Genomic DNA, 14,965 nt, shown 5'->3' on the forward strand with positions numbered 1-14,965 from the left:
AGATGGATTTTCAAAGTAAGTACCTTAGTCTCATCGGGTCTAAGAGATCTATTTAATAATGTCTGTAGTTTGTATTGTGAAATTTGGTGACAGATCCTCTTAAAGTAATTGGTTATCACAAAAAAACAAAAACATAAGCGGTCTGAATTCAAGAGGCTGGAACAATAGGGCAAATATCACTTATGACTTTACAGGATGTGACATGTGTTTAGGACGTCATATATTAATACAATTTCATTGTTATAAATAAATTATAGGATTAATGTTTAATTTGTTCCATTGATATAAATGATGGGTTTATTGAACTTAATTTACTCTACTTAGTGTTTTTTATTGTCTTAATGCATCAAAAATAAAGCAACTTTTAAATAGGTCTTAGTTAAAAATGTCCCTTTGTTTGGTTTCCACGGCTCCTATGCGTCTCCTTGATAACAGCCAAACATACCCTTTGTCTGATGCCGGAGTCATACTCTTTTCCATCTATGCTCTACTACTTGCTAAGCTACCAAATGTATGTTAGCGAGAAGTAGAGGACTGATCAAGGCAATATAAAAACTGCAGAATAAGGCTAAACAAGGTCTGTTTGTATTATTTTTTTTCCCAAGGAGACACATAGGTCTGCATAGGAGCTGTGGAAACAAAATGTTAGGAAACTTTTAATGAAAACCAATAGCAAAGTTGCTTCATTTTACATGCTTTGGGACTATAATAAAAAAAAAAAGTGGTTGCTAAGGTGGTTTAAAAGCCTTTAAAAAGATAGGTCAAATTTCAATTTATGACTAATTTTAATACTTGGAACATGCTCGATCCAAATTGGTTCAGCACTTTATTAAACAATCCTGGTTTCATATTTAGCTACCTTTCAGGGGAGGAATCATTCTGGACAAATTCATTTTAAAATCAAACAAAAGAAGAAACACGCAGTTCAACATAAAAGTTATTTTAATAATTACAGCACGCTTCTGTGTGAAATATAAATTATTTTAGTATATTGTTATCACTATAAAAAATAAACTTTCCGCTATAGATCCTGTAAACGTACCCTCTTTACTCTCAAACTGCGCCGTTCTGTTGCATTCCTGATAAAAGGTGACTTTTTAGCGAGGGTCGAGCTGTCACTGTCACTTCGATTTAGCTGTAAGAGAGAAGTTGTAAATTAAATCAAGAAACGAATATATAAACGCACAAATATAAAATATATACGAGAATAAAGGAGTAAAACACTGTGGCTTATTTCAGTATTATTTTGTGACACAGACCCGGTCAATGAGGTTGTCAGTACATTCTCTCTTTTTCCTTCCCTCAAGAAAAGAATTTTGTAATTATCCACAAAACGAAGGTTGGTCATCGTGCATGAGCCCAAAAGGTGCTAATTCAGCAGAAGCCACCAAGAACAAGAAGCTAGACCAATAATCTCTACGTTCATGGGGACAAAATACTCTATTAGTTAATTAATAAGAAAATATAATTGTAAATTTTTTGCTACTTGCAAATTCTCGCCAAATTTTTTTGTGTGGAGTATATGTTAAAGCAGTGGGTAGTACAGGCATGGTTCCCCTTTAACTCCAGACTTGTGAGATATGTCTCACCAGCATCACTGCACAATATCAGGGTTTGTTCCCGTTCTTATTCAGTTCACACAATACAGACACACCAAGAAATGTCACTGGCCAACCAGATGACCCATCTATATGTAACCATTAAGATGTTTTGGAACACAGTAATTTTGCCTGTATAACCCAGAAAAACAGAATACCCCCAAGATTTAAAATCTGACCTTACAGAAGAAAACTTTTCCAACCACTGTGTTAACCTCTTCGCGCACCTGGACATAAATGCACGTCCAGGTGAGCAGTAACTTCGCACACCTGGGCGTGCAGTTACATCCGCGCTTTAACAGTTAATTGCCGAGTGGCGCTACACCGCAGCAGCGGTTAACTGAGCAGGGTGTCTGCCAATCAGCGGCCCATCGACGCCGATTTCGGCAATTAACCCCTTAGATGCGACAGTCGATTGCAATCGCTGCATTTAAGAGGTTTAGAGCAGATCGGTAGCCCCCACATGCACTTGCAGGGGCTGCCGATGGTTTTCACGGCAACCGGAGGCCAGACAATGGCCTCCGGGCTGCCATGTACGGCTGCCAGAGGCTGGTCCTCATAGGCTTCCTGTCAGAGTGACTGTCACGTTACAATGACAGTTATAATACATTACACTATGTTGGTAATGTATTCTAGCAGCGATCAGAGCTACAAGTCTTCATGTCCCCTAGTGGGACAAGTAAAATAAAAAAAAAGGTAATAAAAAAGTGTAAAAATAAAAAAGTTATAAGTTACATAAACAAAAAATGCTTTTTTCCTATAATAAGTCTTTTATTATAGGAAAAAAATGAACACGTTAAAAAAAAAGTACATATATTTCGTATCACCACGTTCGTAACGACCCAAACTATAATATTATTTTTCCCGCACGTTGAACATCACAGAAAAAAACAAAAAAGTAAAAAAAACAATGCTACCACCCCTCCCAAAATATAGAATAAGAAGTGATCAAAAAGTGGCATGTACCCCAAAATAGTACCAATAAAAACTACAAACCTTCCCGAAAAAACAAGTCCTTACACATCGTTTTTGACTAAAAAATAAAAAAGTTATGGCTCTCAGAATATGGAGACACAAAAAAATTTTTTTTTTTATATAAATAAGTGATTTTATTGCGCAAACGCTGCAAAACATAAAAAAACTATATACTTAGGGTATCGCCGTAACCTTATCGACCCGCACAATAAAGTAAAATTGGCATTTTTTTGCCCAGGGTGAATGCCGTGAAAAAAAACAAAACAATAAAAAAACATTGTCAGAATTGATGGTTTTTGGTCACCTTGCTTGCCAAAAAATGGAATAAAAAGCGATAAAAAAAAAATCGTATGTACCTTAAAATGGTAGCAATGAAAACTACAGATTTTCCTGCAACAAATAAGCCCTCACTCAGCTCCGGTGAAGAAAAAATAAAGACGTTCTGGCTTTCAGAATACAGTGATGCAAAATGTGCGCACCATTTATCAGTGCGACACTGGCCACATATCTGCGGATTATTATTTATTTACCCCATTATTATACCCTCTTATGATGCCCTGATGTAGTCCGCACAGATTACATATACCCTAATGTACCCCGCACAGATTACATATGCCCCCACATTCTAAACTGAAATACCAGCAAAACCCCAAACAGAACAACTACCAAGCAAAATAAGCGCTCCAAAAGCCAAATGCCGCTTCCCCCCCCCCCTTCTGAGCCCTACAGCTTGTCCAAACAGCCGTTTACGTCCACAGATATTGCATCGCCATACCCGGGAAAACTCTGTTAATATTTTATGAGGTATTTGTCTTCAGTGGCACAAACTGGGCATAACATATATTGCACTAAAATGGCATATCAGTGGAAAATTCGAATTTTCACTCTGCACCATCCGCTGCGCATTAACCCCTTCACACACGATTTAATAGCATGTCGAGGTGTGATGAATGGAGCGGGCTCACGCACTGAGCCCACGCCATATGATGCTGGTGTCAGCTGTGTATTACAGCTGACACCCGGGACTAACGGACAGGAACAGCGATCATACAGTTACAGGAGCCTGTAAAAATGACAATATACTGCAATACATTAGTATTACAGGGTATTGTACCAGCTATGTACTGATTGCTGGTTCAAGTCCTCTAGGGGGACTAATAAAATGTGTAAAAACAAAAGTAAATAGTTATTAGTGAAAAAAATTTAATAAATATGAAGTCCCAAAAAAAAATACCTTTTCCCATATTTTCTCTAAATTAATGTCATTTTTTTTTTTTAAAATACACAAAATTGGTATCGCTGTGTCTGTAAAAGTCCGAACTATTACAATATACCATTATTTAACTCGCACAGTGAACATCATGAAAAATAATGAATTTAAAATGGCAAAATCACTGTTTTTTGGTCACCTTGGCTCTACCAAAGAAATGTAATAAGAAGTGATCAAAAAATTCAAAAAAGTGATCAAAAAGTTGTATGTACCAATAAAAACTACAGCCCGTCCTGCAAAAAAAAAAAAGCCCTCACACCGCTCAATCGACCAAAAAATAAAAAAAGTTATGTCTCTCGGAATATGGTGAAACAAAACAATCATTTTTTTTTAACAAATAGATTTTACTTTGTAAAAGTAGTAAAATATATATATATATATATATATATATATATATATATATATATATATATATATATAAAAACTAAATAAATTTGGTATCACTGTACTAGTAACGAGTCACATAAAAAATGTAAGTTGTCGTTTTTACTGCACGATTAATGCAGTAAAGACAAAACAATGGAGGAATGGCGGTTTTTTCCAATTTCAGCCTGCAAAGAATTTTATTTTCAGTTTCCCAGTACATTAAATGGTACTTTAAATGGTGTCATTTGAAACTACAACTCCTCCCGCAAGATAAGCCCTCACACCACTCTACTGACGAAAAAATAAGAAAGCTATGGCTCTTAGAAAGCGGGGAGGGAAAAATGAAAAATATAAAAATGTATCAGTCCGGAAAGGGTTAATTAATTTAGAAGAAAAAAACATTTATGACCACATGTGGGGTATAGCCGTACTCGGGAGAAAATGCTTTACAGAGGTTGGGGTGCTTTTTCCTCCTTTATTCTTTGTGAAAATGAAAAAATTCAACATTTTAGTGGAAATAACATTGATACTAATTTTCACGGCCTAATTCTAATAAATTCTGCAAAAGACCTGTGGGATCTAAATGCTCACTATACTCCTAGAAAGATTCCTTAAGGGGTGTAGTTTAGGAAATGGGGTAAGTTTTGGGTGGTTTCTACTGTTTTGGCTTTGCAAATGCGACATGGCACCCGAAAACCATTTCAGCTCAATTTGAGCTCCAAAAGCCAAATAGCACTCCTTCCCTTCTAAGCCCTGCCGTGGGTCAAAACAGCAGTTTATTACCACATATGGCATATTTCCTTGTAAAAATAAAAAATGTGTAAGTTTCTCAGAAAAAAGTAGATTTTCACCTTTAGGCCCCATGCACACGTAAAAACGCCCGTAATTACGGCACTTTTTTTACAGGCCCATGGACTTCTATTGGCCACGGGTACCTTCCCGTATGCTTACGGGAAGGTACCCGTGCCGTTGAAAAATATAGAACATGTCCTATTTCAGGCCGTAATTACGGCACGGGCAGGCCCATAGAAGTCTATGGGGCTCCCGTAATTACGGGTGACGTCAGTAAATTGTCACTGTCCAGGGTGCTGAAAGAGTTAAACGATCGGCAGTAACTCTTTCAGCACCCGGGACAGAAACTACCAATCACAATATAGATCAACCTGTAAAAAAAAAAAAAAAAAAAAAAAGTTCATACTTACCCAGAACTCCCTTTTTCTTCCTCCAGTCCGGCCTCCCAGAATGACGTTTCAGCCCATGCGACCGCTGCAGCCAATCACAGGCTGCATCGGTCACATGGACTGCGCGTAATCCAGGGAGGTCGGGTTGGATGTCAAGAGAGGGACGCGTCACCAAGGCAACGGCCGGGTAAGTATGAATTACTTTTACCTCGGAAAGGGCTGCCCCTTCTCTCTATCCTGCACTGATAGAGAGAATAGGCTGCCGATTAGTGCAGTGCAATTTTGCAGCGAAAACGTGCCCGTAAATACGGGTGGAATACTGGTGACAACGGACCCGTATTTACGGGCACGGGTCCGTAAATACTGGTACAATACAGGTCGAATATGTGTGACCAAGGACCCGTATTTACGGGCACGGGTCCGTAAATACTGGTGCAATACGGGTCGAATACGTGTGACCAAGGACCCGTATTTACGCCAGTATTTACGGGAGGGAAAAAATACGATCGTGTGCATGAGGCCTTACACAACTTTTTTTACTGAGAATATGGTGACACAAAAAATAATTTTTTCTTAAAAAGTGATTTTATTGTGCGAACACTGCAAAACATAAAAAAAAGATATGGTATCGCCGTAATCGTATCGACCCGCACAATAAAGTAAAATGAGCACTGTAAAAAAAAAAAAAAAAAAATGAATAAGAAACATTGTCAGAATTTATGCTTTTTGGTCTCCTTCCTTTCCAAAAAATTAAATAAAAAGTGATCAGAAACTCGCATGTACCTCAATATGTAACTAATATGATTAGAAAGCATGAGTACTCATCTAGGTTGATATAAAAAAAAAAAATAATAATATTGGATTTCTCTACTCATATTAAAATACCTTTTTTGTTGAAATAATTGGGGGCACAGCACTATGGGTATAGGCCCTTGCCACTTTGAGGCTTACGCTAGGTAAGAAGAATCTTGGCTCCATCAGGACAGGCCATACCCTTCCCACAGACACTGGCTAAATGAGTTTTTTTTGCAAGCAGAAAAGACCTGCCTTCGCTTCTTTGCCGCGTTTTTCGTGGCATTTTTCACAGCTGTTTTCGCCCACGGTGATTGAATCTAGTGCAAATACAGCAGGTAAAATACACTGCGAAAAACGCTCAAAAGAACATGCAGCTTCTTTTACCGCAAGTGGCTAAGACACCCGGGAAAGAAAACGCCTCTCTGCCTCCCATTGAAACCAATGGGGGACGACTTCGGCTGTTTTTTGGCGCGGATTCTGACGCGGCTTCCGCATCAAGATCAGCTCCAAAAAACTCTGTGTGAACTGGGCCTAAATAAACAGTAGGAGAAGACAAAAAAACAAAAAACCACATGTCCACTGATCCAGGGCAAAAAAACAAAACTAAAAACAAAACAGCCAAAACAACAGTTTTGGGGCCTGGAAAAAAACAAGAGAGGATGGGATCTGCGTCACCGACCGAATCAATTCAACGAGAATTTTTTTTTTACTGTGAGTAAAAAAAAATCTAGTTTTTCATTAATATCATTGGGGGACACAGAACCATAAGAAATCTCAAAGCAGTCCCAGAGGGTGGCAAAGAAAAATTACTACGAATAAATAAAAACAGCCATGGGACCTGCCTAACATACAGCTGCCTGCAGCACCTAGGAACCAATCTGGCATCAGGGAACACCAAAGAATTGATTTGTTAAAATGTTGTGAAGATGTGCACCGAAGGCCAGGTAGCAGCCTTGCAGACCTGAGTAACTGAAACTTGATGTTGTAACGCCCATGATGCAGCAACTGCCCTCGTGGCCTGGACAATTACCCGAAGGGGAGGAACTTTACCCTGGGACCAATAAGCTTCTGAAGTCACAAACCAGATGCAATGAGCAATGGTGGCGTTGGATGCTGCTAATCCCTTGCACGGCCTTTTAGGAAGAACAAAGAGAGAGTTGGAGCACCCAAAAAACCCAGTGAAGACCGTGCAGAGCCTGCTTCCTTGGATGTGAGGGGGAGGAACAAAAAGAACTCTCTCTTTATTGATGTGGATATCTGGGAGATTGACCTTTTCGACCTTTACTTGACGCAAACTATGTGAACTGATCTGTCTTTCTTAGGGAATGTGAAGAAAGTCGATTAGAACCCTTGAAATCATTCCGACTAAATAACTGGGACGATACCTTCCTGGAGAAGTAGAAAGCAAACAGCATGGAAAAAAGCAGAAGCCCGATCGAAGAGTCGACAGAAAAAAAATGACCTGGGGGAATTGTTGAAAATTCTATTTTGTATCTGGTCAACACCACCTATCGAACGCAGGCATTTTCCACATAATCAGGTCATTCCTCCTTAAAGGAAATAAGTCATTCCCCCCCACTCCGACATATGTGGGGAGACACCTTCAGGTTGAAGAGGTCTTGGAATAGGAGGGCTTCTGGGCCCTTTAGTGCTGTTGCCACGGAGGTTTAGGCTTGAAAGATGAACGTCTGGAGTCGCTGGGTAGGCTAGTCCTCTTGTCTGATCTCTAAGAAGAAAATTACCTCGGGGAGGAAGAGTTAGGAAAGGACCGAAACCTCTGGGAACAGAGAGAAGGCTATGGATGCCATTCTGAGACAGAACAGAACTCTTACCACCAGTAGACTCAGAAATAATTTCATACAGATGTGTACCAAAAACTCTGCCTCTAACAAAGGGAATGCCAACATGAGCTTTTTTGGAAGCCTGATCGGCTGCTCAAGATTTCAGCCAAATAGAGCGTCAGATAGATATTAAATTAGCCAATGCACAGGCATTAAAACTGGTTGACTCAAGGGGGCCTCAAATAAGAATTTTTAAGCATGAATAACCTGACAAGCGAGATCAGTTATATTCTCTTGTGGCACGCCCTCCAGAATACCACTGTGCAGTAGTTTTTAGCCTAAACTAAGGACACCTTGCTAACCCAGGCAGAGGCTGGAAGCAAAGCAGAACCTACTGCCACAAACGCAGACTTGGCTTGGGAATCCAACTACTTGTCAAATGGATCACTAAGTGTTGCAGCACCTGACAGTGGGATAGTTTGGCTCTTTGCCAGGCACAAGATAGATGTATCCACAAAGGGAGAAACAGACCGGTTTGAGACTATGTCCTCCTGGAAAGGAAACTGAGTATTTATAAGATTTGAACAGCCAGTCGCTTGTCAGGATGTTTGCAATTTTTTTTAAAAGATCTTCTCAAACTCGCTATGATTTGAGAAACATAGCTGTGGTCATCGCTGGTGGCGTAGAGGTGCCTCCTCCTGAGAAAGAGTGTTGGTGTCATCCTTTACATTAAAGGTGTCCCTGACAGCACGTATCAATGCCTGCATGACAGTTATCAACAGGAAGTTATGTTTTGATTCTAAATCGTGGGAAAAAGAGTGATCCTGTCTGGAAGCAGCTTCACCATTATTGAGCCTAAGAGGGAACCCTTGAAAGAACTTGAAGAAAATCTGTACTTGTCCCTGGCACTTCTGATTCTCTTATGTGGCTAACTGTGTGTTATCCAAGGGAGAGGAGGGGGAATAATAATGTCAGTCGCTATTTGGCCGACACCTGTAAAAACCCTGCAATTTGAAGCGGCCGTCCTGCTCACAGAACCCAGAGTCCACTTTCCATGCAGCCAAAGCGTTGGAGGAGACGATAGGCCAAACAGGTCATGTGACCAAACAAGGGGCAGGCCAAACGGCTGCACAGCTTGCGGTCTAGGCCAGTAGTTAGCCGGAGACTAAATTTGAAGACCTCAGCCTGTGGTGCTGATGGAATGAGCAGTATGTTTGAGGGAAAAGGAGAAGGGGAAAATTGTGTGATCTATTAATATTTAACTTTTATTAGTATGCATTAAAATAGACAATTAAACTAAAAGTCCAATGGTGCAATTGAGTATGTGTGAGTGACCCCCAAACTCACATACCTTATGGCCATATGACAATATATTGTGAATGATACTGTGATATTACATGAAATGTTGTGCTGTCAAATATGGTCACAGTAGGAGGCAGATAAACTTCTGTGCTGTCTGATTAAGCAAACAGCGCAGTACAAGTAAATATGGATCATCATATCGGCAGAAGCCGTATGGGAACTCCTGGGTGGTCAAGAGACAGTAGAATATAGTCTCAAGCTGTAACAGCAACAATTTATCAATTGACAGTACTTGTGATTCACAAAGAGTAGTGTGCTGCCAGCGGAGGCACGTGAGCCTCTGTGCTGCCTGGGCTAACAAGCAGCGTAGTGGAAGTAGATTTGGATTATCATGTCGGCAGGAGCCGCATGGGACCTCCTGAAGTAGTCAAGAGACAGTAAAGTGTAGTGTCAAGCTGTGACAGCAGCAGTTTAATGGTGGATAATACTAGTGTGTTGCCATGCGGTTGTATTGTGGCACAGTATGAACGTGTGCCTGCCGACTGCGTTTTCACGCTGGTGTCCCTGATGCCAGAGCAGCAGCGCAGAGAGCAGATGTGGCTGCAGAGTGTAAAAACACTCAGCTGTCAGCCAAGACAGCGGTATCCGTGAGCCGTCCTGAAGTCGGGCTCTGCTCTCAACAGTATCAGACCAGCATGTAGACTGCTGCCCTGCTCTCAGACACAGCAGGCACCCTGACTGCGGTTGCAGAAAATGAGTTAGGTAACCGATGGTGAGAGAAATTCAGTCAAGAGAACTGCCTGGGTTCCCGGCACCGGCAGGGGGTCGACTAGGCTGGAGACCAGTCTGACAACCCACCTGCAGCTAAGGAGAAAAAAAATAAAGAAATAAAATGAAATACTGTAGATAGCAACAGACCTGAGAATCATGTCATGTCTGCCTCCATATGAACACTAGGCAAAACGGAAGAGTATTGCCTGCCTGGGAGGAGCCAAGACTTTTACTGCCTAGTGTCTGTCTCCTAGTGGCAAGGGTCTATACCCACAGTGCTCTGTCCCCCAATGATATTCACAAGAAATCCTGTTACATGGGTCAGAAACCTGTGGCACGGATGCCACAGCTGGCAAGTAGGGCATGGTTTGCTGGCACGCTTTCCTCTCCCGGTGTCCAGCACTGTTATGCTTGGCGACGCTGAACACAGGGAGAGGGAACGGCGGTTCATTATACGCTTGGTGCCGCTGATCACCAGGTGAGAGAGGAGTGGTTTATTGTGTTTGTTGTTGCTGAACACTTGGTAAGCAGACAATGCAGCACTGCTCTCTCTCTCCTGGTGTTCAGCGCCCCAAAGTGCATAATGGTGATCAGCGTTGCAGGGACGGATTTCAGTAACCGCTCTGTAAAAGAAAAAGTTACCAAAAATTGGCAGCTCTCTCTCTCCTATGTGTACCCCCAAGCTGGGGTTCAGTAGCCGTGATCTCTCCTATGTGAATCCCCCAAATCTGGTGTTTAGTAGCCACAGTCTATCCCATGTGCACCCCCCCCCCCCCAAGCCGGTGTTCAGTAGCCACTTCCTTTACTGTATGAAGCGCCCCCAAGCTAGTATCAAGTAGCCGTGGTTTGTCCCGTGTGCAGTTCCCCCTAGCTGGTGTTCAGTTGCCGCGGTTTCTCCTATGTACACCCTCCCCCAGCTGGTGTTCAGTAGCCTCGTATGAACCACAGATGGATTATCTTTGCAAAGAAATTCAGGGAAAGGGTCACACTGAAATGAAAGTTTAATTAACTGATTAATTGGTTTAGGTCACATACGTGGTAACATTTTGTCTTATATGACTTCTGTGTTTGCATGGCACACTAAAAAAGGTGATCTACTCCTGTATTAGAATGTTTAGCATGAGCATATTATTGTGCAATGCAAACTTTTGAAATGCTACAGAGAGTGAAAATGTATGGAGAGTCTATTAAATGGACATTGACAGCCAGGACTGGTGCAGAGGAGGAATGCAGAGCTAATGCTACACATGTTACGCAAAGGGTGTGGACCTGTACAGGTAATGCTGTTTTTGGCTAAGAATCAACTTTTAATGCAAGACTTAAAGACATTGGGGTCGGTTTACAGGAGAAAAGAGCAGATGCAGATTTTTAAATGACGTTCTATGAAGCCTAAATTAAATGATGAAACAGAAGATGTCGATCCTGTTCTTGAACGAGGTTATCTGTGGACATTTGATATAAGGGCTCCCCAGGTCAAGCCTATGATATAGGATGTACAAGATCCTGAGCAACCTCTAGCAACACAGACCATGTGCCAGGGTTTAATGGAATAATTTTGAGATCCCTTCTTCTTCAAAGGGGTCAAATTCCACGAGAGCAGCATATGGGGCAATTATGGCAAATTAAATTTCCTTGGACTTATTTCTATTTTTTGTACATTTCATCTGTAGCCATGCATATATTACTTTAAATATTTTCGGAAGAAAAGCAGTTAAAGAATAGTCTTCAGTTACTGGCCGGTGGCTTTGATGACGGATTTGTGTTAAGCAACCTAAGCAATGTGAATACCTCTCTGTTCCTTCGAATGGCGAAATCAGATTTTGCTGAATAAATTTTTGCGACTGAAAATCAGTTCCATTCATTTGAATGAAACATGCAGAAATCCATGCACCTGCTGTAGAAACAACCCCATTCAGATGGCTGAAACGGATTTTCAGTTGCAGAAATTCAGCCGCATGTGATTTCACTCTAAGGCTAAATGCACAGGTTGCGTATTTTGCTGCGAAATATATGCAGCAAAACCGCAAGGAATTTGCAGCAAAAAAACGCACCTGAAGGTGCGTTTTTTGGTGTAGTTGTTTTACAATTTGCTGCGTAAATTGCGGTGTTTTCACACTGCGGGTTTTGCTACGTATTTCGGTAGAACTAGAGGCATAGAATTCGCATGCGGAATCGCAGGATAAATCGGCATGCCGCGTTTTCGAAAATACGCCCTGAAAAATACCGCAACGTGGATATGAGATTCCGTGGAATCTCATGGTCTATGCTGATACTGTATTACGCTGCAGTTTTGCCACACACAAATACGTGCGGCAAAACCGCACATAATGCGCATCGTGTTGACCCCAATTGTCTTGCAAGCGCTTCAAAAACATCAATTGCTTATAAAACAAGATGTTTAATGTTTGTACCAGAATACATGAACCTAGTACCTTACAAAATCCTTGAATCTCATGTAATATTTCCCAATGTCTTCAATATTTTAAAATTCATTCATTAAGAATCCAGTGACATTAAATAAAAAACCAGCAGGTGTCAGAATGTTGGCATCCATATTAATTACAGCGGTCAGATATAAGTTCTGGTATTCAGATTTTGTTGAATTCAGAATAGTTGAGATTAGAGATAGGCCCCCAGTGTTATGGTTGTATTTCCACCACTGCTATATTTTTTTTGCAGTGGCCAGATGATATAATGTAGTGAAATGGATTTTAAACACTCCTTTTCACACAATGTGCCCCCAAAAATGCACGCTCTATTTACTAATCAAATTTAGAAACCATTTCATGATGACGTGTTGGGAAGGACAAGGTGTACAATTATTGTTAACAATCTGAATAATTGTATAGTTGTTAACGATAACGGTTACATCTAAAATACTAAAAATAATCTGTTTCGACCAATGGAAATGTTTAAACGGACAGAACACCTAGGTTGGTTTCACATCAGCGTCGGACTTGCGTTCATGGTTCCGTTAGACCTTTCCATGGAAGGAACTGATGAATGGAAAGCCAAACCATAGCTTTCGTTTGAAATCAATGGTAATGCTTCCGTTGCAGGTGGTTTGCATTTGTTTCCATTCCGTAAGTTTCTCGTTTCTTTCACGGAAACAATAGTGTAGTCGAAAAGACAGACGATTTTTCCGGGGAAAGGTTTGTGTCGTAGAAAAAAATCTTTTGATGTATATCGCTTTTCAACAATCATTCAGATTTGAAAAAAAGTAAATAAACAAAGAAATATCGGATTGTTCAGTGTAATGTTGCCAGCGTCTTCACTGTTAGGACCATCAATTTTAGTTGGCTATGTGGCAATCTAAAGTCTATGGTAAATCACAAACTTTAGATTATGAGCAGATACCATTAAAGTTGGCTTCATCTGCCACTAAACTTCTAAAGTCTATGGTTCACTTTAAGCTGGCCATACACATTCCATAGCTGATGGCGAAATAGACAGCTGTGTTTTGCAACTCTCCAAAAGAATACATGGGTGTGTGTGTGTGTGTGTGTGTGTGTGTGTGTGTGTGTGTGTGTGTGTGTGTGTGTGCGTGTGCGTGTGTGCGTGTGTGTGTGTGCTATAGATACATGAGTGCAGCAGGAAAGTGTCCAGCAAATTTTTATTTTAAAAGCAATTACTAGATTTTTGGATAGTGTGTCAGACAATAGAATAAAGATAGCTTCCAACTTACCCTACATATGTACTGGTTCTTCTCTCCTGGAGAGAATGTTTGAGACCGAACAATCATGCTGTTACGCACAAACGGCCGCGGTCTTGATCCAAGGCTACTCCTGTCCTTGGGTCGGACCGAAATATTTTCGTGAAGGGCTTCTTCTGTATTTGTTTCTTTGTCAACCTTTGATTCCGGTACAGGAATAAAAGTAGGACTTAACATTTAATAATTCCACCAATTTTAGCATACAATACTTCACTAGTGTATTTTTTAAAGAACAAAAAAAACAAACACATTTGAATAAAACACATTCTACAAATCTGATATGTGGAAGAAAATAATTAGATTTTACTAGATTCTGGGAAACATATAGGAAAAGAAAGAGCTGGCTGTCTATGTCAAAGACACAGATGTGGTCGCTAGGAATAAGGTTCACTACTAAATATGTTCATTTTAAAACTTTCTGCCATTCGGTTCGATCTTCAAATCTGCCTAAGGGAACATGGGGATGTTCAGCTTAGAGAGAAATAACATCTCTGCACTTCTCCACTTTACAAACCTTGCATGACCTTCACATTAATATTTACACACCTAATCATTTATTTAAGCACTGTATAATGTATTTGAATTTCACATCAGGAGCCAAGTCTGTGATATAAAGCAGATAGAAGCTGGAATACATATTGACTATTACTTTGATTCCATTGCTTTTTGCTTATGTAATAAACCAATTTTTAAGCATTCTATATAATCCATTCTTTAGTTACCCACTGATATTTCAATCTTTTATTAGACAGAATCATAATTATCACACAATTTGGTTGAACCTTTTAATCCGATCAGGCTCTTTGTAATTTATTTTTTATTTTTTAAAAAGTACAGGAGAGATTAGAAAATATACAGGATACATCTAGTTTTCCCCCTTTTTTTCCTTCCCCTCTACACTTTGTCTCTTGGAGGAGCCCTCACAGTGTATCGGTCCCCCAAATCTCTGAGTCAATAATAGCAAATAACCTAATTGGAGGTTCTATTACTACCCTATATCCCAGTGCCCCCTCACAATCCTAAACACTCTCATACTGGCTTACTTACATAGAGGATTACCTTTTTCCTCCCTTTCCCTTTGTCCCTTTTCCCCCTTTTCTTTCCACCCTTCATTCTTCCTTCCTCCCTCCAACTCCATGGGTCTGACCTCTAGGCCATGTCAGCAATGCCAATCTATGATTGGATCATGACAAGATGTCAGAGGATGGGCCAAA

General features: G+C 40.5%; 1 protein-coding gene across 1 annotated transcript in view; it reads right to left on the reverse strand.

Annotated features, from left to right (window-relative positions):
- The window catches only part of WWC2 (WW and C2 domain containing 2), a 200,643-nt gene that overhangs the window by 11,656 nt on the left and 174,022 nt on the right, over nt 1–14,965 (reverse strand). Inside the window, exons 19-20 of the mRNA XM_075860208.1 lie at nt 13,725–13,889; nt 1,043–1,135 (exon numbers count right to left, since the gene is read on the reverse strand). Of these exons, the coding sequence (XP_075716323.1) occupies nt 1,043–1,135; nt 13,725–13,889 (258 nt within the window). The remainder of the gene's footprint in view (nt 1–1,042; nt 1,136–13,724; nt 13,890–14,965) is intronic.

The sequence above is a fragment of the Rhinoderma darwinii genome, chromosome 1 (genome assembly GCF_050947455.1).
Source record: "Rhinoderma darwinii isolate aRhiDar2 chromosome 1, aRhiDar2.hap1, whole genome shotgun sequence".
NCBI classification, from domain to species: domain Eukaryota; kingdom Metazoa; phylum Chordata; class Amphibia; order Anura; family Rhinodermatidae; genus Rhinoderma; species Rhinoderma darwinii.